The following is a 17,652-nucleotide window of genomic DNA, read 5'->3' as shown; positions in this document are numbered from 1 at the left end:
TATGATGTTCAAACTTTTGACTTCTTTCTTTAATAACTACATAACACAGTACTTCTACTTCTACTTTCAGTACTTGAGTAGAAATTTTTTTTCAAAACTACTGGTACTTTTTACTTTTAGTACTTAAGTAGCAAATGTTTTGATAAAACTACTTGCAATACTTAAGTAAAAAAAATGTTGAATACTTTAGTACTTCTACTTAAGTAACTTTTTCTGCGAGCACTTCCACTTCTACTCAAGTCACTTTTTGATCGAGCACTTGTACTTTTACTCAAGTAGAAATTTCGAGTACTTTATACAAGTCTGATGATAGTATAGAGGTGAGAGACAGGCGATAGTATGGTGAGCACTCAGTAATAGTATTCAGGAGAGTGGTAGGTGATGGTAGTATGCAGATAGGTTCTAGCAATCATGTATAGTACAGATGGTAGGGGACAGCAGAATGTATACAAGATAGAGTAACCTAGTGCAATGATAGATGATGGTAGTCCCAAGAGCTAACAATCTATGCAGATGATAGGAATAGATTAGATAGTAATAGTCTTTGTAATATGCAGTAGATGATAGTGAAAGTATAGGTTTAGGAAGGAATCCCCTGCGGGGTACTTATCACTGGATAGTTAGTAGTAGCAAGGTCCAGTAGTAAGGAGTGATCCGGTAGCGAGATACGGGATCGGCAGCGAGGTTCCGGTTCAGTTCAGGCAAAGGGTATAGCTAGAAGCTCTGGCAGCACAAGACAAGGTAAGGTGAACATGCGGTTTGATCGAGCAATGAGTGAGAGCAAACCGGCGATTGAAATAGCCGCTCATAGCGGCGCTCGGCGATGATGTCATTGCCCTTAAAGGTGTATGCGTTCCATTTGGATAGCAAGATGGGACGCAATGTTAGGAGAGAAATGGAAATAAGGGTACCATAGGTACCAGAACATTACACCTACAACTTTTGTTTATTTGCCCCATTTTGTCACTATATCCACTGGAGACTTTGCATTTTGCAGAGTAAAGTAGGGACTGGCCAGAGAGGGATTACTTTGATGCAGTTGGCCAGCTTAAACAAGCATTGCAAAAAAATGTGAACGAAAAAATCCCTGTTTTTGTGCAAAGTTTGCTAGAAAGGGTGTATAGCAGCAGGGACGTGCAGTCAAAATACAAGCTGGCACAAGCTGTTTGCAGCAGACTAAGAGGATGAGCTCACAGTGCCTCTGACTTCTTGTCAGAGGCACTGAGCTCAATGGACAGCTTGGAGCCTTGGACCAATGGTAAAGCACCATTGGTCCAAGCTGTCCAATAAAAATGCTGCAGTGGAGGCTCTCCTCTCACTGCAGAGCCATAGAAGGGGGCATGTGTATAAAAAACTGTGAAATGCCTGGGAAGTGACGTTACCCATAGAGTTACTATGGGGCTTCTGTTGTCGGATGCCTCTCCTGCACCCATCTCCGTGCTGAAGCCACCGTTGACAGCTGATGCTGGGAATGGATCAGCAAGGTTACAGGGTTAGATAGATTAGGGTTAGAATGTGGCACAGAGCAGGTTTAGCGTCAGTTAGGTTTAGCCTGGACGTATCCTTTGGGTAACAGCCTTTTATAATCAACTGTCTGCTGGACACCTGTTTAAAGTGATTGTAAAGTCACAATTTTTTTTTTTTCTTCTGTGCAGTTGGTTTTGCACAGGGCAGCCGGGATCCTCCTCTTCTCATGTCCCTCATTCCTGCTGCTGGCCCCTCCTTCTTATTAAGTGTCCCCACAGCAAGCAGCTTGCTATGGGGGCACCCGAGCCAAGCTGCAGTTCCGTGTGTCTATTGTTTTTTACATTTAAAAAAAAAAGAAATATATATATATATATATATATATATATACTGTATATATATATATATTTTTTAATGTTTACAATTATTTTCATTTACAATCTTCTTAATTAAGTTGGCTTGCAAAAGCCAACTTTCTAATATTGTATTTAACCACTTTAGCCCCAGCCCTATTTCGGACACTTTTTGTTCACAAGTTAAAACCAGTATTTTTTCCTAGAAAACTACTTAGAACCCCCAAACATTATATATATTTTTTTAGCAAAGACTCTGGAGAATAAAATGTCGGTCATTGCAAAATTTTTTGTCACGCGGTATTTGCGCAGCGGTCTTTAAAACGCCATTTTTTTGGAAAAAATTTGAAAAATCACATTTCACTGCATTTAAAAAATACTAAACAGTAAAGTTAGCCCATTTTTTTTGTATATTGTGAAAGATGATGTCACGCCGAGTAAATAGATACCAAACATGTTACGGTTTAAAATTTCGCCCCCCCGTGGGATGGCGACAAACTACGGTCAATAGAGATCTCAATCTGCGACGCTTTAAATTTATTTAACGGTTACCAGTTTAGAGTTAGAGTGTAGCTCTTTTTTTTTAATTATTGCCCACGCTCTGGCGATCGCGGCGATACCTCACATGTGTGGTTTGAACAGCGATTTCATTTGCGGCTCGACTTGCGTATACGTTTTTTTTTGTGCGCGAGCTAACGGTGACGGGGACGGCTAAATTTTTTTTTTTTTTTTTTTTCCTATTTATTTTTTCTTTTTTTTTAAACTTTATTACAGGTTTTTAAAAAAAAAAAAATCTGATCACTTTTATTGCTGTCACAAGCAATGTAAACATCCCTGGTGACAGCAATATGTCGTGACAGGTACACTTTATGGAGGGATCGAGGGTCTAAAAGACCCTAGACCCCTCCACTACACTTCCCTGTATGCAAAACGCCGAAAACGGCATTTTTGCATACAGCCGTTTTTCAAATCTGCCGCCTTTTGCAGCACAGTAACCCGGACGTGACGTCATGGACGCCGCCTCCGGGTTACGTCATCGGAGACCCGATCGATGCCGTTTCCGGCATTCATCGGGACTCCATCCAGCCGGCGGACGTGCCGGCTGGGTGCTCGGGGCTCCCGGTGGGACGGTAGCCCCGAGCAAAGCCGCGGAAGGCGGCGGGAGGGGGGGGACGTCCCCTCCCGCCCCCCCGGGTAACGATCGAGCGGCTCCCGAGCCGCATCGATCGTTACCGACGGAAAGCCGACCGTCGGCTTCAAACAACGGTACCGGGATGATGCCTCTAGCTAGAGGCATCATCCCGGTATAACCACTCAAAGTCTGATCACGTAGAGGTTACGTGACTGGTAGTAAAGTGGTTAAACTTATTTTTTATTCTTCTTCTTATTATTTTTCTGGCCGCAAAATTTTTGGACACTAACTCCTCCTAGACCGTTCAAGCTACATACTCCAAACTCGAGACACAGACCTTCATACTGTTCTGACTCGGTGTGCTATATCTTTTCAGACTGGTTTGAGTTACGGTTTTCCTAAAAATTAAAATTAAAAACCCCAAAAATGCCCATAGACTTTCATTGACAGGATGTTCAGATGACCCAAGCTCCAAATCCCATTAGACTCAATCAAGCTTTGATGCTAATCAATGTAAACTCATTCAAACTCATCTAATCTATCTATCTATCTATCTATCTATCTATCTATCTATCTATCTATCTATCTATCTATCTATCTATCTATCTATCTATCTATCTATCTATCTATCTATCTATCTATCGATCGAACTTCAAACCTTTTTGATCGATCGATCTTCAAACCTTTTCTTTCTATCGATCGATCTTCAAACCTTTTCTATCTATCGATCGATCTTCAAACCTTTTCTATCTATCGATCGATCTTCAAACCTTTTCTATCTATCGATCGATCGATCTAAACTTTTCAAACTTTCTGGTCAGGCTTTCTCAAGCCAACTTAAAGTTTGTCTCGACGAACTTTTTTTTCTAGTTTATTTATTACAATGTTTAATTATTATTTTTTTAAAGAATTTCTTTTTTTACAGGACAGGGAAGCCTGCAGTGCTCTGGGAGAGAAAGGAAGGGGGGGGGGGTTGGCACAGTGAAAGGGGGGCGCATGGGAAGGGGGGGATCAGAAGCAAGCAGAACAGGGAGGGGGATCAGTGTCAGAGAAGCAATTACAGGAATGATGCCCTGTGTCTGTGTCTCTCCCTGCAACAGCTGAAAGCTGGCAGGAGGTGAGAAATTGGCTTTTAGCTGCTGCAGAGAGCCGCACACGGCTTCCTTCTGTAATTGTCCCCCTGCCCGACCGCACCGATTCCCCATGCTGTTTGGGCCCCCCCCCCCCCCCGTGTGCCCGGGCCCCCTACAGGAGGACTAGTGGTCCCTCCTTATCAGTGGCCCTGCACAGAGCTGTCATTTGGCTCCACCCCCTCTCTCTCTCCTCATTGGCTAACTGACTTTGACAGCCGCGGGAGCCAATGGTACTACAGCTGTGTCTCAGCCAATCAGGAGAGAGAGTCCTGGAATGTTGATTATACAGAGCGCCTGTGATCCTTCTATAAAGGATCACAGGTCTCTATGGTCATTTCACAAGTCCATCTCCCCACAGTTAGAAAACACCCCCTAGGCTCACACTTAACCCTTTGATCACTACTGTGTTACCCCTTCCCTGCCAGTGTCATTAGTACCGTAACAGTGCATATTTTTAGCACTGATTACTGTAGTAATGTCACTGGTCCCCCCAAAAGTGTCAAAAATGTCAGTTAGGGGTCTGGTCTGCTCGCCGCAATGACGCAGTCCCGCTAAAAGTAGCAGATCGCCGCTATTACTAGTAAAAAATAAATAAAAATGACATAAATCTTTCCCCTATCTTACCAAAAATATGAAGCAAAAATACAAATTGGCCTAAAAGGATGAAAATTTTTGTTTTTTACATTTTTTTTGGGGGGGGGGGATGTTATATAGCAGAATGTGAAAAACATTGTTTTTTTATTTCAGAATTGTCGCTCAATTTTTTTGTTTATAGTGCAAAAAATAAAAATTGCAAAGGTGATCAAATACCACCAAAAGAAAGCTCTATTTGTGGGGAAAAAAAGGACATCAATTTTATTTCGGTACAGTGTCGCACAACCGCACAATTTTAAAGTACCACAGTGCCGAATCGCAAAAAATGGCCTGGTCATTAAGGGGAAATCCTTCCGGTCCAGAACTTGTTAATGGGCCTGTACACACATGCACGTAAAAAAAAATACAAAAATCTGCATTGCTGGACAGTATTTTATGTGCATACGTGTATATACAGCATATGACACCCCCAAGAAAAATAGAAGAATTTTTAAGCCCACGTAAAAGTACAAGCGAATACGTGCATTTCCTATATAGCCCATCCTCACATTTTTGCACAGGAATTTTCTGCCAGGAATCTGATGTTCATACAGAATTACTGTGTACAAGTACCCGAAGGTGCGCTGTGGTGAAATATAATCCACAGTGGGAGGGGCTTAAAACGTGAGCCTACACAGTGACATATGTTGCAATCTTGGTACCCAAAGGCCTCATGTACACATAACTACATAGTCAGTCTGGCTGAAAAAAGACACAAGTTAATTTTACATTCAACCAATAGAAGGAAAAAAATATATACATACTGTATATGTATATATATATATATATATATATATATATATATATATATATATATATATATATATACATATATATATATATATATATATATATATATATATATATATATACATATATATATATATATATATAAAATATATATACACACACGCACACACTATATCACCAAAAGTATTGGGACGCCTGCCTTTACACACACATGAACTTTAATGGCATCCCAGTCTTAGTCTGTAGGGTTCAATATTGAGTTGGCCACCATTTTTTGTGCTATAAATAAAAAAAGACTGAAAATTTTGAGAAATGAAAAAAAAAAAACAATATCTTTTTACTGCTGTACAACAGATCCAATAAAAAAAATAGAAAAATCCAATTTCTTCATAAATTTTGATATTGATTGGTTTATGCGAATGTTATAGCGTCTACAAATTATGGAATAAATACTGAAATTTGTATTTATTCATTTTTTTTAAACTAGTAATAGCGGCAATCAGCAACTTAAACGCAGGACTGTGATAGTATGGCGGACAGTCTGAGACCAACTGACAATAACTAAAACTTTTTGAGAACCAGTGACACTAATACAGTTATCAATTCTAAAAAATATGCACTATCACTGTACTAATGACACTGTCTGGGAAGGGGTTAACATCTAGAGCGATGAAAGGGTTAAATGTTTGCCTAACCAGTGTTTATGTGTGTACTGTAAGGTGCTTTTACTATGGGATGTGCCGGTTTTTATTCCCTGCTTTGCAGGGAAACAAAAACCGGCACATCCCCACTAACAGGACAAAGCTCTGCATTGTTTACATTGACAGAGCTCTGTTCTGTCCTCCTCCTCACCGATCAGCGAGTGCCGGCGTTCATCCATTGTCCGGCACCCACTGATCAGCTTGTATTGTCTCTAATCACAGCACAGCCGGCAGTACACGCGTGCCCCCTACCCGGAAAAGCAGAATCATGAGTATGTGTGTATATATATATATATATATATATATATATATATATATATATATATATATATATATATATATATATATTTCTACGCAGTTGGCCAGCATTGTAGCAGTAAAGCTACAGTACACGGTCAGCAAGTGAATATGCTCACCTTACCATCAACCCCACCCCCATCAAATGCACTTGGTACTTCTGGCTATGGGGGAGAATAGAACTTCCTTTCCTCCTATGTGACAGCACTAGTGATTGGTGATTGGCAACTCAGACACTTAACCCTGTCACATGGGAATAGGGTGAGAATATTCAGCCTATGCAAAGCTAACTCTCTCTTACTCCCAGAGTCTGAGTATCTGCGGCCAGTGAGGGCCATCATCAAAGTGAACCTGTTAGTTTGTCATGCATGGACAAGGCACAGTTTCCCATTACTTCAATGCTGGGCACTTTCGCCCCCTTCCTACCCAGGCCAATTTTCAGCTCTCAGCGCTGTCGTACTTTGAATGGCAATTGCACAGTCATGCAACGCTGCACCCAAACAAAATGTTTATCATTTTTTTAAACAGAGAGAGCTTTCTATTGGTGGTATTTATTCACCACTGAGTTTTTTATTTTTTTCTAAATAAATGAAAAAAGACCGAAAATTTGGAAAAAAAAAAGATTTTAGTTTTTGTTACAAAATTTGGTAAATAAGGAATTTTTCTTCTTCACTGATGTGCGACGATGAGACGGCACTGATGGGCACTGATGAGGAGGGACTGATATGCAGCACTGATGAGCACTGATAGGTGGGATTGATGGACAGCCTTTTTTGGCACTGATAAGCGGCACTGATGGGCAGCACTAATATGTGGCACTGACAGGCATCCCTGATGGGTACTGAAAAGCAGGTAGCACTGATGGGCACTGATAGGCACTGATTGGCACCACTGGTGGGCAATGACTGGCATCACTGGGCATCACTGGTGGACACAGGTGGACATTACTGGTGGGAACAGGTGGGCTTTACTGGTGGGCATTACTGGGAGGCACTGTCGGCCATCATTGATGGGGCTGCACTGATAATCACTGCACTAATTATCAGCGCAGATCCCCCCTGTCAGGAGAGCCACTTATCGGCTCTCCTCTACTCACACCCTGTCAGCGCAAGTAGAGGAATGCCAAAAACCAGCACTTCTTTTTTACACTGTGATCAGCTGTGATTGGACACAGCAGATCATGTGATAAAGAGCTCTTTACTGTGATCAGAGATGTGGTGTGTCCGGGCCCACAGCCGCTTGTCCTGAAGGACGTCATATGACGTCCAGTCAGGACAACGGAGCCCCCGCCCGGCTGTCATTCTGCTATAGGCCAGGCGGGAAGGTGTTAAAGGAGAACACTAGATCAGTGAATTAGGGTTATGTCAGCGTCATGATGTGCTTTACACTTACCTCTATGTAGTGGATCCATAAATCTTGAACGCTGCCATACTGGTCCACACCTAACCCTTGTTCTTTATGCTGCAGTTGGTCCATCCCTATAGACTTCTATATGACTACATACTACTTCTGACTGGCTGTAGTGGGGAGCACTGAGGGTATAATTTTTCTATGAAGGACAAGGATCTCTGAACTGAAGAAAAGAGGTAAGTATAAAGCACATTGTACCATTCAATTGAGCTTGATTTAGTGATAGAAGTTCTTCAAAGAAAGGTGTATTTTTTAAATTAAAAAAACACATATTAACCCCCTCTTGCTGACCTCATCAAATTGCCATAAAAAGTAAAAGCTTAAATTCAACTTTTCCATCAGGAAAACTTGGTCAGGCGACAACTGCCATATATATTGGATTAGGATCCATAGAACTATGGATGGTATACAAGGCTATGAATTTAGGTTCTACAGAACTACAAATGGTACCAGAGGCAGAGGCGTAACTAGAACCTTCAGAACCCCAGTGCAAGAAACAATGAAGGGCCTTTCTCTCTTAGCCGGGCCCTTCCCACTGAACCCGGGGCTCTTTTCTATTGTTGCAGAGCCCTTTATAATGGTCCTGCAGCAGGACCATTTCACAGGTTCTGCAACGGGCCTCCTTCCTACTGTCTTGGGTAGGGTTGCCACACTTTCTTCAAGCAAAACCCAAACACTTTAGCGGCACACAGAAATCTTTTTTGTAGTATAAATATGTTTTATTAATAATAACATTTCTAATCATATGGATTTAATCACAAGAGTCTCCCCTTACAACAGAGTCCACAGAGTTCCCCCTTTACATCTGAATCCACAGAGTTCCCCTTTAAAATCTGAATGTACAGTTATCCCTTTACATCTGAACTTGCAGAGCTACCCTTTGTATCTGAACCTGCAGAGTTCCCCTTTGCATCTGAACTCACAGAGTTCCCCTTTACATCTGTACTCGCAGAGTTCCCCTTTACATCTGTACTTGCAGAGTTCCCCTTTACATTTGAACTCGCAGAGTTTCTCTCGACATCTGAACTTGCAGAATTTCTTCTTACATCTGAACTCACAGAGTTTCTCCTTACATCTGAACTCAGAGTTTCTCCTTACATCTGAACTGGCAGAATTTCTCCTTACATCTGAACTCACAGAGTTCCCCTTTACATCTGAATCTGCAGAGTTCCCCTTTGTATCGGAACTCACAGAGTTCCCTTACACTATAAGGCGGGACTCTGCAGACTCTGATTTAAGGAGGAACACTGAGAACTCTGATGTAAGGAGGGTAGTCTGATGTAAGGGGGAATACTGCAGACTCTGTTGTAAATGATAACTCTCATATAAGGGGGTCACTGGTAACCAGAGCTTCCACTTACATCATAGTTCCCAGCATTCTCCTTTATTCAGGGTTCCCACCCAGAGCCCGCTTACATAAAAGTCTGTAGAATTTCACTGTAAGGAGGTGCTCTGGGGACTCTAATGTAAAGGGGAACTCTGATGTAAGGGGTGCTCTGGGAACCTTAATTTAAGGGGGGGCTTGATGTAAGGGGTCTCTGCTCACCAAAGACCCCACCTAAATCCACAGGGTCCACAGAGTGCCCCTTACATCTGAGTCCCCCTTACCTTAGTGCGGCCTTTCTCAACCTTTTCAACACAGGAACCCTTGAAACACATTTCTGGTCTGCTAAAAATTAAAAATCTACAACTCATGACACATTAGTGTGACAGTCAGTGGGAAGAATGCTCCTTACTCTTGTCATCATTGGGAAGAATTACCCCCTTACATATAGCTAAAACGAACAATGGGAACTTATCAGAGTGGCAGAAATTGCCCATTGCTCCTGGAACCCCTAGCAACCTCAGGAGGAACCTTAGGGTTTCACGGAACCCTGGTTGAGAAACCGCACCTTAGTAGGGGAAACATCAGTCACCTTGGAAGGGGAGCTCACTCACCCCAGGAAGGAGGCTTAGGCAGTCTGCATATTTTCTCCATGATATAGTTGCTGGCTGCTAGGCTTTTCCACCCACTCATCTCCTTTCTGAGGCACAGTGCAACTGGGAATTGGTGTGTGGCACACACAGGAGGAGAGGGGCAGAAGGAGCAGATCCAGCTCTCTCTTTTCTCTCCAGTTCATGTGGGGGGGGGGGGGGTCGCAGGCTGTCAATGCTGACTCTGGGCAGTGTGAGAGAGAGTGTAACAGACACTCTCTGCTTACAACTGCAGCCAGCAACCCTGCTGTGAAGGCCAAAGTTCAGGGCCCCCCAAGTGGTGGAACGCCAGGGCACAGTCGCAAATTGCGATGTAGTTCCACCACTTAACGGAAGCTATGAATGTAGGGTCTGCAGAACTAAGAATGGTACCCAGGCCTATGAATGTAAGGTCTACAGAACTATGACTGGTACTTAAGGTTTTGAATGTAGGACATGGGTGTCCAACCTTTTGGCCTCTCTGGGCCACATTGAGTGTAGAGAAATTTTCTCGGGCCGCATATAAAATTTATACTATAGTTAAGGCATGTAATAAAATGCCGCCGCCCCCCCGCACTAATTTAACACAACTAGAGGATGATCAAATTAAATGGAATCAGTATACAGAGGTCTACTTCTTCTGAGAGACAGTAAAGGAACACTCTAACCACCACGACCACTTCAGTGATTTGAAGTGGTCATGGTGGTAGGAGTCAGAAACACTGCACATTCTCGCCTCCCCCCCTCCCCTCCCCTCAGCCTCTGCCTACCGTTAGTTGGAAGCTGCTGTGGCCTTGCCCCCAACCTGACTTCCTTCCTCCCCAGCAAAAAAAGATTGTCAGGGGGCAGTGGGCCGCATTGCCTGTGGTTTTGGGCCGCATGCGGCCCTCGGGCCGCAGGTTGGACATGCCTGATGTAGGATCTACAGAATTATGAATGGTACCCAAAGCTCTGAATGTAGAGTTCTATAACTCTAAAAGGTACCCAAGGCTATGAATGTAGGGTCTACAGAGCTTTGAATGGTACCCAAGGCTATGAATGCAGGGTTTCCATAGCTATGAATGGTAGCCAAGGCTAGGAATATAGTATCTACAGAACTATAAATGGTACCCAAACCTATGAGCATAGGGTTTGCCAGAACTCTGAATAGTACCCCAGCCTATGAATGTAGGGTCTACAGTACTAGGAATGATACCCAAGGCTATGCATGTAGGGTCTACAGAACTTCGAATGGTACTCAAGGCTATAAATGAAGGGTCTACAGAATTATGAGTGATATCCATTATGATCCTACAAGGAATGATCCAGAAAACATTGTTTGACCCTCAAACTATTTAGAGTTAGATGAAACATGTAGAGTGAAATCCCTTTGGTATGCCTGGACCAGATGATTAAAAGTGGGATCTCATGTGCTACGATCTTCCTACCAGAAACCCAGAGAAAAATGACAACTGGTGCATTAGTACAATAAAAGAATAATAATAATACCAAAAATAAGTTTTGGGTGGACTGACCCTTCAAAAACATATATTTCAGATTATTAACAAGCATCATTGAGTTGATTAATCATTGCGCTATCTTATACCAAGCATAGACTTCAGTTGTAAGATATCCCCCCACCCTCCCCCAACAAGTACAGTCTGCACAAATCCAAACGTTGGTGTCACACTCCCCAAGATGGATTCTCTGTAATGTAGAATAAGCAAAAAAATTAGAATGCTTAGCTGCAGAAGGGCGACACTTTCATAATGGCCTGGTGGGAGGGGCCGAGACACAAAATACGATGGAGAAATCTCGCTACCAGAGTCCAGGAGAGAAGCTAAGAATTTGTTTGGTGATTCCATTCTCTAATGGTTGGCTAAGTTTGCTTTTAAACTTTGTAGCTTTCACATAACAGGACAGAAACACAGTGCTACATTGTTATCATTCACTTAAAGTAACTGTTTATGTCATTTACCTGGAACGAACGTTACATTGCAGCAAATCCAGTGTCTTTTGCTGACTCTTTTCTCATCTCATATTTGCTAAATTACTGTGAATTTAGTAATAGTATAAATATTATTTTGCATTATACCAAAAATTATCTTACAGGCAGTGTTCCCTTTAAGGTGCGCGCGTGCGCGGTCGCGCAGTGGAAATTACGTCCCGCGCAAGCACCTAGTTAGACGGCGCAGCCGCAGACGGAGCGGCCAGGGAGCAGAGCGTGCACCCCGAGAGCACGCCCATCGTGTGACAATAGCGAATGAAAATTCGCTATTGTCATACGGATCCTCCTCCTGGCCAATCAGGGAGCGGGTCCTCCCGCTTCCTGATTGGCCGAAAGGCCAACTTCATGCCATTGGCCGAGGAGGAGGCGCCGGGACTCGGGAGGATGGAGACGCGGGAAGCTGGAAGCCGGGGACTGAAGACAGAGTGCCGTGACCGTCCGTGAGGTAAGTGCACGGGGTCGCGGGGGGGCATTGCTGTGGCACTCTGCAGTTTATTGGGGGCATTGCTGTGGCACTCTGCATTTTATTGGGGGCATTGCTGTGGCACTCTGCATTTTATTGGGGGCATTGCTGTGGCACTCTGCATTTTATTGGGGGCATTGCTGTGGCACTCTGCATTTTATTGGGGGCATTGCTGTGGCACTCTGCATTTTATTGGGGGCATTGCTGTGGCACTCTGCATTTTATTGGGGGCATTGCTGTGGCACTCTGCATTTTATTGGGGGCATTGCTGTGGCACTCTGCATTTTATTGGGGGCATTGCTGTGGCACTCTGCATTTTATTGGGGGCATTGCTGTGGCACTCTGCATTTTATTGGGGGCATTGCTGTGGCACTCTGCATTTTATTGGGGGCATTGCTGTGGCACTCTGCATTTTATTGGGGGCAATGCTGTGGCACTCTGCATTTTATTGGGGGCAATGCTGTGGCACTCTGCATTTTATTGGGGGCAATGCTGTGGCACTCTGCATTTTATTGGGGGCAATGCTGTGGCACTCTGCAGTTTATTGGGGGCAATGCTGTGGCACTCTGCAGTTTATTGGGGGCAATGCTGTGGCACTCTGCAGTTTATTGGGGGCAATGCTGTGGCACTCTGCAGTTTATTGGGGGCAATGCTGTGGCACTCTGCAGTTTATTGGGGGCATTGCTGTGGCACTCTGCAATTTATTGGGGGCATTGCTGTGGCACTCTGCAATTTATTGGGGGCAATGCTGTGGCACTCTGCAATTTATTGGGGGCAATGCTGTGGCACTCTGCAATTTATTGGGGGCATTGCTGTGGCACTCTGCATTTTATTGGGGGCATTGCTGTGGCACTCTGCATTTTATTGGGGGCATTGCTGTGGCACTCTGCATTTTATTGGGGGCAATGCTGTGGCACTCTGCAGTTTATTGGGGGCAATGCTGTGGCACTCTGCAGTTTATTGGGGGCAATGCTGTGGCACTCTGCAGTTTATTGGGGGCAATGCTGTGGCACTCTGCAGTTTATTGGGGGCAATGCTGTGGCACTCTGCAGTTTATTGGGGGCAATGCTGTGGCACTCTGCAGTTTATTGGGGGCAATGCTGTGGCACTCTGCAGTTTATTGGGGGCAATGCTGTGGCACTCTGCAGTTTATTGGGGGCAATGCTGTGGCACTCTGCAGTTTATTGGGGGCAATGCTGTGGCACTCTGCAGTTTATTGGGGGCAATGCTGTGGCACTCTGCAGTTTATTGGGGGCAATGCTGTGGCACTCTGCAATGTATTGGGGGCATTGCTGTGGCACTCTGCAATGTATTGGGGGCATTGCTGTGGCACTCTGCAATGTATTGGGGGCATTGCTGTGGCACTCTGCAATGTATTGGGGGCATTGCTGTGGCACTCTGCAGTTTATTGGGGGCATTGCTGTGGCACTCTGCAATGTATTGGGGGCATTGCTGTGGCACTCTGCAATGTATTGGGGGCATTGCTGTGACACTCTGCAATGTATTGGGGGCATTGCTGTGACACTCTGCAATGTATTGGGGGCATTGCTGTGACACTCTGCAATTTATTGGGGGCATTGCTGTGGCACTCTGCAGTTTATTGGGGGCATTGCTGTGGCACTCTGCAGTTTATTGGGGGCATTGCTGTGGCACTCTGCAGTTGATTGGGGCAAGCTGGTCACTCTGCATTGACGTCCCCCCCCCCCCCCCCCCCATTGCTCAATCTAAAGGTTTGCGCTCAGAAATTTTTTTATTTGCTCAGCTCAGTAAAAAATTAGAGGGAACATTGCTTACAGGGTGACTTTGTTGTTGTGGATAGAGTTTTGTAGAGGTGGAGAACATAGAATATTATTTGCAGATAAAGACCAAATTCATCTAGTTTGCATATTTATTATACTTCACTATTACATTTTATGAATAATAAATCCAAATGAATGCAAATTATTTCGATTTATCACAATTATTTTTATAGGACCATTGATATATGCAGCACTTTACCCATATTGTACATTTCACATCAGTCCCTGCCCTCAAGGAGCTTACAGTTTAAGACCACTGACTAAAATACCAAAGGCCAGTTTATACAGGAGCTAATAATCCTACCAGCATGTCCTTGGAGTGTGGAAGGTAAGCAGAGTACCCATAGGAAGCCCATGCAAGTACAGGGAAAACATGGAAACTCCATACCAGTAGTGTTGTTGTTGGGATTTAAGCCAAAGACCCTAACACTGCAAGGCAGAAGTTGATTTGTCTGCTTCATCTTCTGGAAGTCCTTTACAATTATCTACTACACCTTGTTAAAAAGACTTTCTACAATACTGTTTAAATTTGCAGTTTCACCCAGGGAATCCCTCTACAAGATGCCATCTTCACAGAGTTCCTCCCCATTTCCTAACCATCCTCATTTCCTATATATCCGCATTTCCTAACTATTCCCATTTCCAGACATTGTTTAATTTTCAAACTATCCCTATTTTTTAATCATTGTAGTTTTGTATTCTATCCCCATTTCCTAATCATTTGATAATGTCCTCTTTTCTTAACTATCTTTATTTTCTAACTATCTTAATTTCCTAACTATCATCATTTCCTAACTATCCTCATTTCCTATATATCCCTATTCCTTAACTATCTTCATTGCCTATATATTCTAGTTTCCTATATGCCCATTTCCTGGCTATCCTCATTTTTTTAATGTGTCCTCATTTTGTTTGTATCCTTACTTCCCAATTATCCTCATTCCTTTATATCCCTATTCCTTAACTATCTCCATTGCCTATATATTCTAGTTTCCTATCCCCATTTCCTGACTATCCTCATGTATAATGTATCCTCATTTCCTATGTATCCTTATTTCCTAATTATCCTCCTCATTCCTATATATCCCCATTCCTTAACTCTCTCCATTGCTTATATATTATAGTTTCCTATCCCCATTTCCTGACTACTCTCATGTATTATTTATCCTCATTTCTTATGTATCCTTATTTCCTAATTATCCTCCTCATTCATCCCCATTCCTTAACTATCTCCATTGCCTATATATTCTAGTTTCCTATCCCCATTTCCTGACTATCCTCATGTTTTATGTATCCTCATTTTCTATATATCCTTATTTCCTAATTATCCCTTAACATTTCTATATATCCCCATTCCTTAAATATTCCCATTGCCTATATATTCTAGTTTCCTAACTATCCCCATTTCCTGATTATCCTCATTTCCTATGCATCATCATTTCCTGTTCCCCATTTCCTATATATCCCAATTCCATCCCCATTGCCTATATAGCCTAGTTTCGTAACCATCCCTATTTCCTAACCATCCTCATTTTCCAACTTTTCTCATTTCTTATATATTTCCACATTTTCTAACTTTTCCTATTTCCTAACTATCCTCATTTCCTAACTATTCACTATTGCTATAAGTCCTTGTTTCTTATATATCCCCTTTCCCTAACTATTCACTATTGCTAGAAGTCCTTATTTCTATATATACCCTTTTCCTAACTATTCACTATTGCTAGAAGTCCTTATTTCTTATATATCCCCTTTCCCTAACTATTCACTATTGCTATAAGTCCTTATTTCATATATATCCCCATTTCCTAACTATTCACTATTGCTAGAAGTCCTTATTTCTTATATATCCCCTTTTCCTAACTATTCACTATTGCTAGAAGTCCTTATTTCTTATATATCCCATTTTCCTAACGATTCACTATTGCTAGAAGTCCTTATTTCTTATATATCCCCTTTTCCTAACTATTCACTATAACTCCTTATTTTTATATATCTCTTTTTCCTAACTATTCACTATTGCTAGAATTCCTTATTTCTTATATATCCCCTTTTTCTAACTATTCACTATTGCTATAAGTCCTTTTTTTCCTATATATCCCCTTTTCCTGAATATTCACTATTGCTATAACTCCTTATTTGTTATATATCCCCTTTTCCTAACTATGCACTATTGCTATAAGTCCTTATTTCTTATATATCCCCATTTCCTAACTATTCACAATTGCTAGAAGTCCTTATTTCTTATATATCCCCTTTTCCTAACTATGCACTATTGCTATAAGTCCTTATTTCTTATATATTCCCATTTCCTAACTATTCACTATTGCTAGAAGTCCTTATTTCTTACATATCCCCTTTTCCTAACTATTCTCTATTGCTATTAGTCCTAATTTCTTATATATCCCCATTTCCTAACTGTCCCCAACTATCCTCATTTCTTAGTTTGCATGATTCTTAGAGGTTTGTCCCTAGAAATGTTTGCTTTTGGGGATTGCCCCTTTTATATATATATTAAATCATTCTTTGAAGCTTTACTCTATTTAATGACTATTTCATGTTATCTTTCTGAGTGCTTTTTAAACAAGTGCATTTAAAATGTACAATTCAACTTATTATGCAAGGATGTTATCTCTGTGTATCTCAATACTTCAAATGGCAATAATAAAAATAAAAAAAACAGTGCTCAAGTGTTAATGGAAATGATGTTGATGATGTTGACGATGTTAAAGTGTAACTGTTCATCTACAAACTTGCCTGTGAATGTGATTTGAAGGTGTTCTATGCAGGATGACAATGATGCAGATGGGGTGTAAACTAGTAAAAAAAAATAAAAAAAAATATCAGGTCTTACCCAGCTTGCCATCAATGACAGTGAGGGCGATCTGATCCATTAACACCAGACTGAAGCCCACCTCTTGGTCTCTACACCGCTGCCTCAGTGCCTCCAGGATGCGCATCTGTGGGTAATCCTCCAGGATATTCCTGCTTGTCAGCAGCCACAGCTGGGAGCACATGGTGAAAGCAGTCAAGTGCAACAACAAAAAAAAGGAAAAGGACTGTGCAGTAAAATCCAGCAGCAAGGTCAGCGGTGCCTGGGACCTGGGAAGGCCTGGGTGCAGCAGGCAGCTAACTGCTTGCACTGTAATAAAGAATGAGCTGCATTAAACCAGTCTCCAGCAGCCATGCGCCATCAGAAGGGGACTGTGATCATGGACTCCCCTACATAATACAGCATTCAGTGGGCAAACCCCTTGATGCAATCAATATGGGCGGACCCTGCAAAATCCATGTCAGATCCCATTTATTTCAGTCTCCCCCCTCCTTTACTATAGCAGCAGCAGCAGCAGGGACAGAGGTGACCCCCCAGCACAAGGCTCTGTGTTTTTATTGGCTGGCTCTAGCTCTTGTTTGCACTTCACGGATCACCGTCCTCCCAGCACTCAGCACCGGGATCATGAGATTACCTGCAGCCCGCCCGCCCGGGGGAAGCCAGCGCTGCATACGAGGGAAAAGGTTATTCCTTAATGATGAGCGGGGATGCGGCGGCGACCAATCACAGGCTCGGCGAAGGCAG

At 42.6% G+C, this 17,652-nt stretch overlaps 1 protein-coding gene across 1 annotated transcript in view; it reads right to left on the bottom strand.

Moving 5' to 3' along the window:
• Positions 1–17,287, bottom strand: part of RIMKLA (ribosomal modification protein rimK like family member A) — a 112,959-nt gene extending 95,672 nt beyond the window's left edge. The window contains exon 1 of the mRNA XM_082273232.1: positions 16,930–17,287. Within this exon, the coding sequence (XP_082129358.1) occupies positions 16,930–17,092 (163 nt within the window). The 5' untranslated portion in view covers positions 17,093–17,287. The remainder of the gene's footprint in view (positions 1–16,929) is intronic.
• Positions 17,288–17,652: the final 365 nt, after the last annotated feature.

Source organism: Pelophylax lessonae, assembly GCF_965119305.1.
Source record: "Pelophylax lessonae genome assembly, chromosome: 12".
In the NCBI taxonomy this organism is placed as follows: domain Eukaryota; kingdom Metazoa; phylum Chordata; class Amphibia; order Anura; family Ranidae; genus Pelophylax; species Pelophylax lessonae.
The sequence above is the reverse complement of the archived record's forward strand: the minus strand, read 5'-3'. Positions and strand labels throughout refer to the sequence as shown.